Here is a 16,729-nt window from a genome sequence, read left to right as displayed (position 1 = left end):
TCTGGGAAATACGATTGAATTAGATTATGGCAAACTTGATCTATCAGACCAGAAGATTTATGGAAATTTCAAATCCCATTTTCAGGGTTGTATGGTTTATTTGCTACAATGCTTACTTGTCTCATACTAACTTATTGGTAAATATCGGCTTGATGTTAGTAAAGTGGGGAGGTGGCTTTAGTTCAAACCCAATCTTTCCAGCATGTTAACATTTGAAAACATAAGAACAAACTTTCTTATGATTAAGAGAAAGCTTTAGTAATATGAGAAAATATGAAGGGAAACATTGAAACTCCTGTAGAAGTGTTGGCTTCTGAATGGTTCTGTATTCCACCATACTCTGGTGAAGCAGTAAGTACAGAAAAAGAAGCTATGAAGACCTTTCTCTTTGCATAAGAACTTTCATGAGGATGTCTACATCCTAAATTTTATTTTTAACTTCACTGAAATTGGTCTTGACTGAAGCAATGCCCTCAAGAATCCATATCACAAACGAGAAAGCAGGAGTTCAGGGCTTAAGGCTTTAAAGGATCAAAGACCATAAATGCTAGGTGCAAATTCAAGTGGAGATTTAACTGCACACATTTTTATAAGGACTTGTTATTTTAGTTAAGGCTTTGATTACAAAGTTAAACTGATTTTGAATAGTTTGCCTTCATTCTGTTTTTCCCACAAGCTGTGTTATTTTTAGTTGTGATTTTCTAGCACTCAGGGCTTATTTTGTTTGTTTGTTTTTCCCGTTAAATGTGCATACCACATTCTAGGAGAAAGGGCTCTTACACATTTTAAAAGAAAGAAGTTCATTGGGCAGCCTGGGTGGCTCAGCGGTTTAGCGCTGCCTTCTGCCCAGGGTATGATCCTGGAGACCCAGGATCGAGTCCCACGTCGGGCTCCCTGCATGGAGCCTGCTCCTCCCTCAGCCTGTGTCTCTGCCTCTCTCTCTCTCTCTCTCTCTGTGTGTCTCTCATGAATAAATAAATAAAATATATTTTTTTAAAAGAAAGAAGTTCATAAAGGAGTTGGTTGCCCTAAATTTTCAGTAATTTTTCTGACAAGGTCTTTTTGTATGCCATGGTCATTGAACTCCATTACAATTCATAAAATGTATGTACAGTATTCTCATTCACTTAATTTTGGATTGAGGATATTCCAATTTTAACTAATTTCAATTAAAAATTTTTAAAAGATTTTATTTATTCAATCCCAGGACCCCAGGATCATGCCCTGAGTCAAAGGCGCACGCTTAACCACTGAGCCAGCCAGGTCTCCCCCAAATTAAATATTTTTATGTAGTAAGTCAAAACACCTCCAAATGGTGCCTACATGGCTCAGTCCATTAAGCATTTATTTGACTCTTGGTTTTACCTTGAGTCATGGTCTTGGGGTCATGAGACTGAGCCCTGGTTGGACTCTGCTCAGCATGGAGTCTGTTAAACATTCTTTTCCCTCCCTCTCCTCTGCTCCTCCCTCCCATGCGTACTCTCTCAAATAAATAAATAAATAAATAAATAAATAAATAAATAAATAAATAAATAAATAAATAAATAAAATCTTAAACACACACATTTCTAAATGGACTCGATTGTTTGGCTGTGCTTGGGTAGTGAATTTATCTCATTAAAATATTGCACACAAAGTTTGTTCACACATAAACTTAACTTTTGAAGGTCTGTTAGGATGTTTGCATAAGTTTGTCAACATAGGGACGCCTGGGTGGCTCAGCATTTTGAGCATCTGCCTTCAGCCCAGGGCATGATCCTGGAGTCCTGGGATCGAGTCCCACGTCAGGCTCCCTGCATGGAGCCTGCTTCTCCCTCTGCTTGTGTCTCTGCCTCTCTGTGTGTGCCTCTCTAAATAAAATCTTTTTTAAAAAGTTTATTAACATGGAAAATACCTGCTAACTCCTAACACTCATTCTCTTACATGAAGAACCAGCTGCTTCCTTGGAATTTGGGGTCAAAGTTGAAAACGTAATATTCCTGGTTACTAGAGGAGTCCCAAATGGGCTTGATATCCTCACTTTTTTATTTTTATTTATTTTATTTATTTTTAAAGATTTTATTTACTTATTCCTGAGAGACACAGAGAGAGAGGCAGAGACACAGGCAGAGGGAGAAGCAGGCTCCATGCAGGGAACCTGATATGGGACTCAATCCCAGGTCTCCAGGATCACACCCGGGCTGAAGGCGGCGCTAAACCATTGAGCCACCAGGGCTGCCCTCTTCTTCACTTTTTTAAAAACAGAGAGTAGTCCTTTAATTTTATTTGGCTGTTAACTTTCCAAAGTTTTTGTGATTTCTTTTTTCTTCTTTTCCAAAGTTTTTGTGATTTCCAAAATCACAAAGATTTTGAATGGAAATATCTTTAGCATTCTGTTCTTATTGATTGATGCAAATTACAGCCTATTTTTGAGCAAGTAAAACTAATGAACTTCAAGGCTTAGCTTGTATTACTTTCACAGAGATAGAAATCTGTAATTTAGAACTTTGTTACTGATATGATTTATTTTCCCTCCATATCTTTGTACATACTTTTGTAAAAATGTGTTTGTACTGTGCAGCTATTTAACATTTGGAGATCTTTTACTTTTAAAATAAAAACATTTTTTTGATTACAGAAAGACCCAAATGGGACCAGTAGTTTGTCAACTGGAAGTTCTCTTCTACAAGAAATTGAAGTACAGAATGAGGAGGTGGCAGCTTTTTGTCAGTCCATTACAAAGTAAGGAATTTTTCTTTATAAATTAAAGATTATTTTTTATTAAATACTTGCCTTTAAAAAGTTAACTTGAAAACAAGCTTAGTACTAATAATTCTAAAAATTTTTAAATTTTAGTGATTTTTCTCCCTGTGGCTAATATTTCGAGACTTAACTAGTGCATTAACGCCATCTGCAGTTGAACTTGTATTCCTGTTTAGTTTGTGAGTATTTAGAAGAAAAAAATGAAGTCAGACAGTTAATTTCCCTGTTAACCATTAAAAATATGGCTTAAACATATATAAGTTTTGGTTTACTTAGAAAATACCTGTTTTTGTTTTAGGGAGACTTAATATGTTGTAAACTTTCTGGCATTCAAAATACTGTCTTTGTTATTTAAGAGATGCTATTAAAACAAGCAAGATTACAGGGCAAATATATTTTTAGAAATATTAGAAATATTCTTTTAAAATATTTGAAATAGAAATATTTTTTATCTTAAATGTGTCTAATACTCTTTTTTTTTTTTTAAGATTTTATTTATTTATTCATGAGAGAGGCAGAGACATCGGCAGAAAAGCAGATTCCCCGTGGGGAGCCCAGTGCGGGACCCCAGGATCATGACCTGAGCCAAAGGCAGATGCCCAACCGCTGAGCCACCGAAGTGCCCTAATATTTCTTATAGATGAATGAATAGAGGGGATGCCTGAGTGGCTCAATGGTTGAGCGTCTACCTTCAGCTCAGGGTGTGATCCCAGGGTCCTGGGATGGAGTCCCACATTGGGCTCCCCAATGAGCCTGCTTCTCCCTCTACCTATGTGACTCCCTCTCTGTCTCTCATGAATAAGTAAATAAAATCTTTAGTTAGGGGGGAACTGAGAGAAGTTATCTACTAAAATTTACTTAGCCAACAGCAGAGCCAGGTCTCCTTTGCTTCTGATTCAGTGTGTTTTCTCTTCATTATATCACTGTATTCATTCAGGACTTCTGTTGTGAGTGCTAGAAACCCATTTTAAACTAGCTTAAATTAAGAATAGTTATGTTTTGACTCTCAAACCCCTATAGCCAAAAGAGGAAGGATGGAGCAGAACTCAGTGACAGCAAGATCTAGGAATTCACATATTTTAGTTGACCTCTCCTCCCTTTAGACTTCCCTTTCCCATTTTCATCCTTTCCTTCTTCCTGCCCTTTCTCCATGCATGTTGGCTTCATTTTTTATTACTGCAGATGGGGTTTCGAAGGCAGAGAATATAGCCACTGATAGCTTAGACTTCATATTCTAATGGTCTAGGTCAGTTTCTCTACTGTAGTGGTTATCACATTCGCCTCACATATTTTAATCGTCTTGCTATCGGAGAGGAAAGGGAGTCCTCTTGGCCAGCACCAGATAGGAAAATACCACGGAAAGAAAGAGTAGAACAACCATTGTGGCCAAGGGATTGAAGTCTGTTCTCAAAAGAAAGTATATCACCACTGAGGGATTTATTCTGAATTCAGTATTTTCCCCAGTGTTGTCTGCTTTAATCAAAGCAGAGTTTGGAGTTCTCAGATCATTTTTAAAGTATATATGTCATTTTTATATATAAGGGGCTTATTAACTAGGTTTTCTAGACTCTTGGTAATATTTCATTAAAATTCTTTGTTACCTTTTTTAAAAAATATTTTATTTATTCATGAGAGACACAGAGAGAGAGAGAGAGCACAGACAGAGGGAGAGGGAGAGGCAGGCCCCATGCAGGGAGCCTGATGTGGGACTCCATCCCGGGCCTCCAGGATCACACCCTGGGCTGAAGGTGGCGCTAAACCGCTGAGCCACTGGGGCTGCCCTGTTACCGGTTTTTTTTTTTTTTTTATAAGATTTTATTTATTTATTCATGAGACACACACACACACACACACACACACACACACACACACACACACAGAGGCAGAGACACAGGCAGAGGGAGAAGCAGGCTCCATGCAGAGAGCCCCATGTGGGATTCCATCCCGGGTCTCCAGGATCACACCCTGGGCTGAAGGCAGCGCTAAACTGCTGAGCCACCCCGGCTGCCCTCTTTGTTACCTTTTAGCCAGCATTTCTTTTCTTCAGAATGCCTTAGGGGAGAAAAAGGAGAAAAATGTCAGTAGATCACTTTTCTTTCCTGCAAAGGTTACTCTTAATTGTTTTTTTTTTTTAAGATTTTATTTATTTATTTATTTGTACATGACAGATATGGGGGGTGGGGGGGTGCAGAGACACAGGCAGAGGGAGAAGCAGGCTCCATGCAGGGAGCTGGGCTGAAGGTGGGCCAAACCGCTGAGCCACCCAGGCTGCCCTTAACTGGATTTTTAAGATCTGTATTTCAGTAGTCATTTAAGATAGAAGAGACATTTAGATGTCTTAGTATGCAAATTACATGTATTAGAAATTACTGATGCCTTTATGTCATTATACCATATGTGTGTGTGGAAAATAATTTGCCATATGTTTATCTAGTTCCTTCAGTTTTCTCTCTAAACAAGCCCTGTATGCTTTCTCTTAGACTGTGTTGAGTGACTATTGCATTTAAGCTTTGCAAGTTGAGAAATTAAGCTAAGATCTACCTTTTCTCCCCCATTTGAGTCGTAGAGTTATTTACATGGATTCTGCCACTAAGCTAAAATGATTATTTTTAGTTATGTACATTTGTGCATGCACACATACACACAAAATAGTTTATGCAATCTGAAACCCCAGATGAACTAAAGAGAGAAATGACTTCTTTTTATAATTTTATTTCCATTAGTAGAGGGTGATTGCAACAAATATTTCAGAGAAGTGAAAAGCAGAGCTGTTTTTGAAGCCATATATATATATTTTTTTTTTTTTTTGAAGCCATATTTTAGACTCCTCTCCTTTCTCTGTGACTTTGGAGATTGGGGTCAGGAGATGTCCCTTGAAGAAATTAATGGCTCTGTTTTTTCCAGTATGTTCATTTCTGCACTGGAGTTTTTTTTTTTAAAGATTTTATTTATTTATTCATGAGAGACACAGAGAGAGAAGCATACTTCCCGGGGGAACCCAATGTGGGACTCGATCCCAGGACCCTGGGATCATGCCGTGCACTGAAGGCAGATGCTCAACCACTGAGCCACCCAGGCGTCCCTCTGCACTGGAATTTTTATTTTTTTATTTTTTTTTATATATTTTTTTAATTTTTATTTATTTATGATAGTCACAGAGAGAGAGAGAGAGAGGCAGAGACACAGGCAGAGGGAGAAGCAGGCTCCATGCACCGGGAGCCCGACGTGGGATTCGATCCCGGGTCTCCAGGATCGCACCCTGGGCCAAAGGCAGGCGCTAAACCGCTGCGCCACCCAGGGATCCCATTGCACTGGAATTTTTAAACAAGTATTTATGCTCTTAGATAGCCAACTCTTTACTTTTTGAAATCTCCTGAGGTGATTCTTTTAATCATTTTAACTCCGTCTTGAAAGATTTGCCAGGATATTTGTTTACAATTAAAATTACTTGTATAACAGACTGATACATGGCTGATTCTAAGCCTTTTTTGTTTGTGAAATTAGGGAGTTGGACTAGTGATATCAAGAGTCTCTTTTAGTTTAAAGGACTATAATGCTGTGATTCAGGACATTTCTTTATGACTGCATTTTAATTCTTATTTTCTTTCCGTTCCCACTTACCATAATTGACAAAGCTTGCTCTATCTGCTAGTTAATATAGTTCCAGAGGAAGTTCTTAGAAGAATATTAGTTGCCAACATTTTTGCTGGTTTCTTAGGAGGATAGGATGACAAACTATACTTTACCCTAGCTGTTCTAAATAGCCTTCTAGTTTCTTTTTTTCCTATATAGTTCAGTTCTACTATTTATATGCTACAATAGTGTCATTTTTTTTAAGATTTTATTTTTTTATTCATGAGAGACACAGAGAGAGAGGCAAAGACATAGGCAGAGGGAGAAGCAGGCTCCATGTAGGAAGCCTGATGTGGGACTGGATCCCAGGACTCTGGGATCACACCCTGAGCCAAAGGCAGTCAACTGCTGAGCCACCCAGGCGTCCCTACAGTAGTGTCTTGACCCCTAGGACTCTATGTAAGTTTTCAAGGATTTCACCTCTGCATTTAGTTAATTTTGTTCTAAACAATACTGACTTCTCTAATTTTTATTTTTACCTTTTAAAACTCTCATTTTTGTCTCTTTTCCAGTCCTTCTGACTCTATCTGTACCTAACTTTAGCTATATTGAACACACAGGCGGAAAACCAACTGTGAAGGATTTAAATTTCCTGAACTGTAGAGTCACATTAAACAAGCAAACAAAGGGACGTCTGATTAGGTCAGGCATTGACTGTCTGACTCTTGATTTGGCATTAGGTAATGATCTGATGGGTTTTGGGATTTGCCCTGCCTAAGGCTATGTGCTCAGCTGGGAGTCTGCTTGGGATTCTCTCTTCCGCCCTTCCCCTACTCATGTAGTTCTCTAAATAAATAAATAAATAAATAAATAGGAAAAAGAAAAAAACCAAGCAAACAAAGCCTTTCTTTGTGATGACAGGAAAGTGGAAATTTTAAAGAAAATGAATTAGAGTTAAAAAAAATCTTTATAGGTAATTACTTAAGAACATCAAGCTCCACTGTATAACTTGGAGTGTCCATAAAAATACCTCATATGGTCTGTTATGTTTAAAATAAATAATTTAGCAATTTTCAATTTAGTAACTTAATTTACTTTTATATGTTTAAAAGTTTAGTTATGAACAAAACAAAAAAAAAACTTTAAAGAATCTATTACTATCTTAGTTTTTCCCCAATTTTGATAAAGTAAACAAAACCATAAGAATAAAGAGATGTCAGTTTTATAGAAACAAATTACTGGATGTTTTTTTCCTGGATTATCATCTGTTCTGTCAAGCAGAGATAGAACTCATTTAAAAATTTTTTTTATTTGATAAAACATACAAAATGTGAAATTTACTATTTGAACCAGTTTTACATGTATAATCTGTGATACTAAGTACATTCACATTGCTGTATAAAAAAAGGGACTCATTTTCTTAAAGTTTTAATTTAAATTCCAGTTAGTTGGGATCCCTGGGTGGCGCAGCGGTTTGGCGCCTGCCTTTGGCCCAGGGCGCAATCCTGGAGACCCGGGATCGAATCCCACGTCGGGCTCCCGGTGCATGGAGCCTGCTTCTCTCTCTGTCTGTGTCTCTGCCTCTCTCTCTCTCTCTCTCTCTCTCTCTCTGACTATAATAAATAAATAAAAATTTAAAAATATATATATTTAAAAAAATAAAAATAAATTCCAGTTAGTTAACCTACAGTATATTAGTTGCAGGTGTAGAATATAGTGATTCAGTACTTCCATATATCACCCAGTAAGAAGACTCACTTTAAGGAAAGGAAATGAAGGATTCCCCACCTCTCCCCCAAGTCAAGTTCATTGAATACAACTTTTATCACTGGCAATGTTGTCTAATAAATTCCTGTTTTCTGAGCTATTAGGAATTTGATTGTCCTTTCATCATTCTTTTTTTGTTTTGTTTTAAAGATTTTATCTATCTTAGAGAGAGACAAAGAGCATGAGCAGGGAGGAAGGGGAGAAGGAGAGGGAGAAGCAGACTCCACAGTAACCCCAGGATTATAACCTGAGCTGAAGGCAGATGCTTAACTGACTGAACCACCCAGGCGTGCCTCCTTTCATCATGCTTAAGGATTTCTGAAACTCGAAGTCTTGCTTGGTTATAGACAAAATTCTATACTATTTCATGTATTAGTTAATACATGATTTTCTGTGAGCATCTATTTTAGAATACCTAGTAAATAAGTGAGAAGCAAGAATCTTAGGCAAAGTCCTATGAAGGTCTTGGCATTATATTGTGGAGGGGTAAGCTTGACAACAGTCAAATATCTGAAGATATAATGGTGCATTTCTAATATCGATAGAAGTTTAATAATTGTACTAGTTTTTATTGTTTTTATTTTTTAAATATTTTTTAATTTTTTTTTAAATTTTTATTTATTTATGATAGTTACAGAGAGAGAGAGGCAGAGACACAGGCAGAGGGAGAAGCAGGCTCCATGCACCGGGAGCCCGATGTCAGATTCGATCCCGGGTCTCCAGGATCGCGCCCTGGGCCAAAGGCAGGCGCCAAACCGCTGCGCCACCCAGGGATCCTTGTACTAGTTTTTAAAAATTACCTTTCTTCCTTTTTTTTTTTTTAAGATTTTATTTATTTGAGAGAGGGACAGGGGAAGAGAGGCAGAGACATAGGCAGAGGGAGAAGCAGGCTCCATGCAGGGAACCCGATGCAGGTCTCAATCCCAGGACTCCAGGATCATGCCCTGAGCCAAAGTCAGAGGCCCAACCGCTGAGCCACCCAGGTGTCCCTTTCATTTCTTCTTTTTAATATTGGATCTTTTGTGGTACTTAAGACCACAGTACAGAACTCAGGTTTTTTAATTCATTTATTCATTTATTTGACAAGATGCTTATAACACCTCTGTTACTAGGCACTACTCTGAAGGCTTTGTAAAGTTAGTTCACATAATTCTTACAACAACCCTATGAAGTCAGTAGTGGTAGTATCCTCAATTTATAGAAGAGGAAGCTGGAAGCAACAAGGAGATTCAATAACTTGCCTACAGTCACAAGGCTAGTAAGTAGTAAAATTAGGATTTAAATTTAGGTTGTCTGACTCTTTGTGCACAGTTATATTTGCTGCCTCTCCTGAACAACAACCCCCCCCCTTTCTTTCTTTCGTTCTCTTTCTTTCTTTCTCTTTCTTTCTTTCTTTCTTTCTTTCTTTCTTTCTTTCTTTCTTTCTTTCTTTTCTTTTCTTTCTTCTTTCTTTCTTTCTTTTCTCTCTTTCTCTCTTTCTCTCTTTCTCTCTTTCTCTCTCTTTCTCTCTTTCTCTCAAGATTTTGTTTATTTTAGAAAGAGAGCACAAGCAAGCAGGGAGAAGGGTAGAAGGGGAGGGAGAGGAAGAGGGGCAGAATCTCAAGCAGACTCCATGCTGGATGTGGAGTCAGTCAGTTAGGGGGCTCAGTCTTAGGACCCTGAGATCAGGACCTGAGCCAAAACCAATAATTAGACACTTAAGCAGCTGAGTCCTCCAGGGAGCCCTTCTCCCGAATCTTTTCTTTTTGTCAATTCAAACTATTTTATTCTATTCCTATGACTTGATGATTTTAATGTCTACAGAAGCAAATACACAATACTTAAAGTGTTCATTCCATTCATGTTCTTATGAAAATCAGACAGGTGGATTGCGTCTTGTTTTCTAACCTCCAGAAAAACTCAGTTAATGGAAGGCTACAAGTTTAAGGCATCAAATTTTCCTTTGTCTTCTTTTTTTTAAGATTTTATTTATTTATTCATGAGAGACACAGAGGGAAGCAGAAACATGGGCAGAGTGAGAAGCAGGCTCCATGCAGGGAGCCCGATGCAGGACTCGATCTCAGGACCCCAGGATCACGACCTGAGCCAAAGGCAGACACTCAACCACTGAGCCACCCAGGCGTCCTCCCTTTGTCTTCTGATAACAAAAGTGCTGTCTGAAGAAGAGCCATGTATACCATACTCATGTATTTCAGTTTAAACTATGTTATTCAGACTGCCCGGGTGGCTTAATAGGTTGAGCATCTACCTTCAGCTTGGGTCATGCTCCTGGAGTCCTGTGTCAGGTTCCCTGCTCAGTGGGGAGCCTACTTCTCCATCTCTCTGCCCCTCCCCCTACTAATGTTTGCTCTTTCGCTCGCACGGTCTCTTTCTCTCTCTCTCTCAAATACATAAATTTAAAAATAAATAAACTATGTTGTTCTGGGGATTCCTGGGTGGCTCAGTGGTTTTAGTGCCCATCTTCGGCCCAGGGCATGAGCCTGGAGACCCAGGATCGAGTCCCACGTCGGGCTCCCTGCATGGAGCCTGCTTCTCCCTCTGTCTATATCTCTGCCGCCCTCCTCTCTCTCTGTCTCTCATGAATGAATAAATAAAATCTTAAAAAACAAACAAACAAACAAACAAAAAACTATGTTGTTCCTGTGAATACCTTCACAGGGAATTCTTGTCATTCCCTAAGCTTTAGAATCACTGAGAGAATAAAGGCCCATAGCACTGTAAAAATTGATAATGGTTCTTTTTTAAATTGTTGTCTAACAACCCTCCCCCCTAAATATAGGAAAAAGGCTCTAAGAAAAAGATTTTTATTTTTTAATTTTTTATATTTATTTGAAATCAATTTGCCAACATATAGCATAATACCCAGCAGAAAAAGGTCTTTAAAAGACAACAAACTTTTTAGCCCTCTGGCAATTGCGGGTTACTTTCCCTGTATTCTCAGTGGATTTATTAGAAGTGTACATTTTGTATAATTATGTTGTATAGCAAAAAAAAAATCTGATGCAGGAAACCTCATTTAATGCCATGTATTCAGTGTGTGCCTGGCTAATGTTGATAATGTTACCAAAGATATCCTGGCAGTACTTAATCTCTTTTCTTGGATTCCTTTTATCTAAGAGGCAAATGCTGGTGTTTGGAGTTTAACTGGGCTCCATTCATTATGGTTCTCATGAGCTGCTCTAGAATTGAACAAAGACACAGAATTGAATGGTTGTAAGCATGCAAAGCTTTGTTTAGGGCTCTCAAATGCAGCTTTTAAAACAAAAATTTGATTTCTTCTTTCTTGTGAACAGATTGAAGACCAAGTTTCCATATACCAATCACTGCACAAATCCAGGCTATTTGTTAAGTCCAGTTACAGTACAAAGAAACATATGTGGAGAAAATGCTAGCGTGAAGGTCTCCATTGAAATTGAAGGATTTCAACTACCAGTTACTTTTACATGTGATGGTAGGTTTATAGTCCCCCAACCATCTTGTTTTGCTCTGATTAGGGAGAAATGCTTCATATGTTAATTTTAATCATTCTTGACCCTGTTATCATTAGATATTCTTTAAAAATTTTTTTTCTGTGTGTGTAGTAAAATACTTAACATTCATTAGTTATCCTTTTCAAAAAATTGGCATTCATTTGGATAAATTTCTGGTTAGGACTAGTGGGAAAACAGTTTACATTTATTACTACATATTTCTTTGAAAATGCTGAGTAATTTTGGTTAATTGGTGGCTCTTGGCCAAGGTCCCAAAGCATGAGATTGAAAGGCTAATTATAGTCCAATTCTTTTTTTTATTCTTCTTTTCATTTTATGGCAAGAAGAATGCTTATTTATAAAGAGCTGTCAGTGAAACTGAAATTGAAGGTATCTTGCTAATAAGCTCCTCTAAAGAGAAGATAATTCTCCATTGGTTCTAACTCTGTCTTCCAAATTTGATGCGGATATCCTTTCTAGAAATGTATCTTAATGTCTACAGGAAATTTTTTGTCATAGTTCATTGATTCTCTTAATGTATATTGTTTTAATGGGATTCCAAAAGTAGAATAAGAGCCTATATTTCTATAATAGTTTGACCTAAAAATGATGCCCTTTTTTTCCCATAATGGTTATAATTAGGAATATGTCTAGTATTTGGATACTTTTCTTTGTCTGTTTGCACTTTTCAGTTCTCTTTGAAAAAATATAAATCTGAAACAAAACTGTTAGCCAACTATAACAATCATTCTTTTAGTTTCTAAAGGAAGAACTGTTCTTTATTCTTATGAAACATACTTTAAATTTTTATCTGGGGAATTATTTAAAACCCACACACTTTGAGAATTAATATTAAAACTGAAGGACAGAAAGGTCAGTAGGCTCCTTGATAGAACTAGTAAACATCGATATGTGGCAAATGTTTTAATTGGTATTAAATTTTGACTTATTATATCAAGATATGATTACTTTTTGAGAAAATATCTCAAATGCTTATCCTTTGGTTCTTCATAAATGTGCACATTTATAATATACATCTCTGTTAATAAACTTAACCATTTTATGGTAGATATGTGTCCAAATGATGAATGTTACCATATATTTGGGTATTCAGAAATTTACCCATTGCATTAGATATTTTATTGCCTTTTCTACCAAGCTGTTGATTTTTGTGAAGTCTGAACTGAATAATTGTCTTCTGAATGGAACATTGGAGCTCTTAGAAGTAGATTACTTTAAAAGTTTATTTTAATTTTTAATCTGTTATAATCTTAGTATCTAGCTGTTTTCAAGAACAGTAATTGAACAATACTTCCTACTTGTTATATTTTTATTCATCATTGGAAAATATTTTTTTTTAATTTTTTTTTTTGTAAATTTTTATTTATTTATGATAGTCACACAGAGAGAGAGAGAGAGAGAGAGAGAGAGAGAGGCAGAGACACAGGCAGAGGGAGAAGCAGGCTCCATGCACCGGGAGCCCGATGTGGGATTCGATCCCGGGTCTCCAGGACCGCACCCTGGGCCAAAGGCAGGCGCTAAACCGCTGCGCCACCCAGGGATCCCCATCATTGGAAAATATTTACCGGGAACATGTCAAACATTTAAAATGATGATACATATTTTTTTCCTTATGATTTAAGTCATTGTCTGTTAGACACTGCTACATATCATCCTTTTTGGAGAAGTCTGTAATAGGGAAGTGACTTTCTTGGGTTACATCTACCCTATCTAATATAGTAACCCTTAGCCCCATGTGGCTATTGAATACTTGAAATGTGGCTAATACAGAATGAGATGTGCTATAGGTGTAAAATACATTGTGGATTTCAAAGACCCAGTTTGAAAAGAAATAAGATGTCTCATTTGTAATTTTAAAATGCTGGTTATAGGTTACAATGATATTCTGGATTTGTTAGGATAAATAAAACATGTAGAAATTAGCTTCACCTGTTTCTTTTTACTTTTTTCAATCTGACTAGTAGAAAATCATAAATTCTGTATATGACCTACATTATATTTCTATTGTATAGTGCTTTCTTAGATGATAAGAATTACATTCTCAATAACTATATAGAGTGAAATGAGCAAAATTAAATGTTGTCTCTTTACAGTGAGTTCTACTGTAGAAATCATTATAATGCAAGCCCTTTGCTGGGTACATGATGACTTGAATCAAGTAGATGTTGGCAGCTATGTTCTGAAAGTTTGTGGACAAGAGGAAGTGCTGCAAAAGTAAGTATTCATTTAACTATTGGGCAACATCTTTGGAAATTTCATTTTTAAGGGGTTAAATTGGAAAAATCTCAAGTTAAGTTTGTAATCCAAGAATACATTAGGTCCTACTTAATTGATTCATTGGATCAATAAGCTTATATTGAGATATACTCTGTCTTAAGACATGTCTAAGACAGTGGAGGTTTTCAGAGTTAAGCTTGCCCATAAGCTTATAGTCTTAAATGGGAAAATGGTGGGTAATTGGTTGATAAGTGAATTTAATGGGTTTTTCTTTCTGCTAAGAGTCAATAGTCACATCATTATAGACTCCATTTTCCTTTTGTAGCGTGCAGTATTTTCACACAGTGGTCAGCTGTGACTTCCTTTTAATTGTCTGAAATAATCATTATAATGAATTTTTTTTCTGAACCAGGTAATTTTTGTCTAGCTTTTAGTCTAGTTATTTTATAGATTTTTGTTATTTTAGGCTACTTGAAATGCCCTGTCCTTCTTATTCTTATTCTTTTTCTTTTTTCATCTTCATCTTCTTTGCTGTGACTCTTCTCACATAGAATATATTCTTTTATTTAAATGCCCAACTTAGTTAAAAAACCGTCTCTACATTTTACCATTCTCTTCATTTTTGAAGCAGATACAAGTTATATTTTACTCTTACCTCTATAATTTCTTGTTTGAGAATAGCACTGATTGATAATTAATATATTTTAATAGTAATCATTGCCTTGGAAGTCATGAACATATTCAAAACTGCCGAAAATGGGACACGGAGATTAAACTACAACTTTTGACCTTCAGCGCAATGTGCCAAAATTTGGCCCGAACAGTAAGTATGTACCTTATAACTGAATTGCATTTAGTTGAATCTGAGTAATTCTGCTAATTAGCCAATTTGCAGTTTGTACATTCTCCAAGATTTCTGGGTTGGACTGGTGAATGGATTAATGATTAGAATGAACTAATTCTATTCACAAGGGTTTTCAGCAGATGGGAGGAGCTTTTCAATCATGGAATCTTAGGTAGCATACTCCTCAGAGCTGGAAGCATATTTGAAAATCAAAGTGGAGGAAATAAAAATTTGATTTGTAATGGTTTTACACAAGAATGAAAATATTACAGTCAGTCAAAGAGAAATGAAGGAGGAAAGATCTTGAATAATAAGTATGGCTTGGGGGAAAAAAGATCCATACTGACTTTTACATTAAACTGAGAAAAATACATTATTCTGCACCAAATGTATTTTTTGATTCATTAGAAGCACAGAGAGAGAGAGAGGCAGAGACACAGGCAGAGGGAGAAAAGCAGGCTCCATGCAGGGAGCCCATTGTGGGACTCCATCTCAGGACTCCAGGATCACACCCTCGGCCGAAGGCAGGCACTCAACCACTGGGCCACCCAGGCATCCCAAATTTTAATCTTTAAAGAAAATTATTCTTTATTTGATAGAACTTTGGATGGAAAAGTCATTTCTTTCTCTTTATTTTTTTAGGTTTTGCTCTTAGGTTTCATAGAATTTATTTCACTTGGGTGAAAACTATTTCACAAAATTCAGTACATTTTAGCAATCAGTAGTAACTTCTCTTTTCAGTTTCTTAAGAAATGATGTTTTCGAGTATATTTGCATAGTAAAGACTTAAAGTAGAAGAGACCGGTACCTTGTTTTTTGAGGGTAAGGTTGGGGGAAATTTGATTATCATTAGAAAAATAATGCAGACATTGAGATGATCTCTTTGCTATCTGATCCAATCCCACCTTCATTTTTTTTTTAAGATTTTTTATTTATATATTTGAGAGTGAGGAGGAGGGAGAACACAAGTGGGCAGAGTGGCAGAGAGAGAGGGAGAAGCAGGTTCCCTGCTGAGTAAGGAGCCCAATGTGGGGCTCAGTCCTGGGACCATGGGATCGTGATCTGAGCTGAAGGCAGATGCTTAACTGACTGAGCCACCCAGGTGCCTCCCACCTTCATTTTCATATGGTTATCAGCCATCTTTTTTTTTTTTTTTTAAGATTTTATTTATTTATTCATGAGAGTCACAGAGAGAGAGAGAGGCAGAGACACAGGCAGAAGGAGAAGCAGGCTCCACGCAGGGAGCCCGACATGGGACTCAATCCCGGGCTGCCCGGTTATCAGCCATCTTTAAAAGTGTTTTGTAGGCTGCCCAGGTGGCTCAGCAGTTTAGCGCCACCTTCAGCCCAGGGCGTGATCCTCCCTGCATGGAGCCTGCTTCTCCCTCTGCCTCTGTCTCTGCTCCCTCCCTCTCTCCATGTTTCTCATGAATAAATAAATAAAGTCTTTAAAAAAAATAGTGTTTTGTTTTGGGGTGCCTGATGTCTCAGTCAAGCATCTGTGTCTGGCTTAGTCATGATCTTGGGAGTCCTGGGATCAAGCCCTGAGTTGGCTCCCTGCTTAGCAGGGAGTCTGCTTCTCCCTCTCCCTCTGCCTCTCTCCTCATTTGTGCTTGCTCTGTCTCTCTCTTTCTTGCACATTCTCTCTCAAATAAATAAACAAAATCTTAAAATATAAAAAGTTGTTTTGTATTTTAAAGTTCTCTATTCTTTCCTTATAGAACAGAAATAACTACACTTAAAAACATTTATGTTTTGGGGAGCCTGGGTGGCTCAGTTGGTTAAGTGTCTGCATTTGGCTCAGATCATGATCCCAAAATCCTGGGATCAAGCTCTATGTCAGGTTCCCTGCTCAGTGGGGAGCCTGCTTCTTCCTCTCCCTTTGACCTTCTCCCTGCTCCTTCTCTCTCTCTGACTCACTTTCTCTCTCAAATAAAAAAATATTTTAAAAAGGGAAAAAAAGCATTATTTTTTTATTTATAAAACAAAATTTTCAGAATATTGATTTACTTTTTTCTTGACTCAGTTATAAATAGTATTTAATTCCAATAATATATTAGCCTCTATTTTGAAAATCACTTTAGTTTCAAGAATTT

At 37.2% G+C, this 16,729-nt stretch overlaps 1 protein-coding gene across 4 annotated transcripts in view; it reads left to right on the top strand.

The window, feature by feature from the left end:
* Positions 1–16,729, top strand: part of PIK3C2A (phosphatidylinositol-4-phosphate 3-kinase catalytic subunit type 2 alpha) — a 116,207-nt gene that overhangs the window by 47,098 nt on the left and 52,380 nt on the right. For all 4 annotated transcript variants that reach the window (XM_038569171.1, XM_038569168.1, XM_038569170.1 and 1 more), the window contains exons 3-6: positions 2,618–2,721; positions 11,376–11,533; positions 13,667–13,787; positions 14,502–14,613. In XM_038569171.1, the coding sequence (XP_038425099.1) occupies positions 2,618–2,721; positions 11,376–11,533; positions 13,667–13,787; positions 14,502–14,613 (495 nt within the window). The remainder of the gene's footprint in view (positions 1–2,617; positions 2,722–11,375; positions 11,534–13,666; positions 13,788–14,501; positions 14,614–16,729) is intronic.

Source organism: Canis lupus, chromosome 21 (assembly GCF_011100685.1).
Source record: "Canis lupus familiaris isolate Mischka breed German Shepherd chromosome 21, alternate assembly UU_Cfam_GSD_1.0, whole genome shotgun sequence".
Taxonomy (NCBI): Eukaryota; Metazoa; Chordata; class Mammalia; order Carnivora; family Canidae; genus Canis; species Canis lupus.
This window is presented reverse-complemented; position numbering and strand designations above follow the sequence as displayed.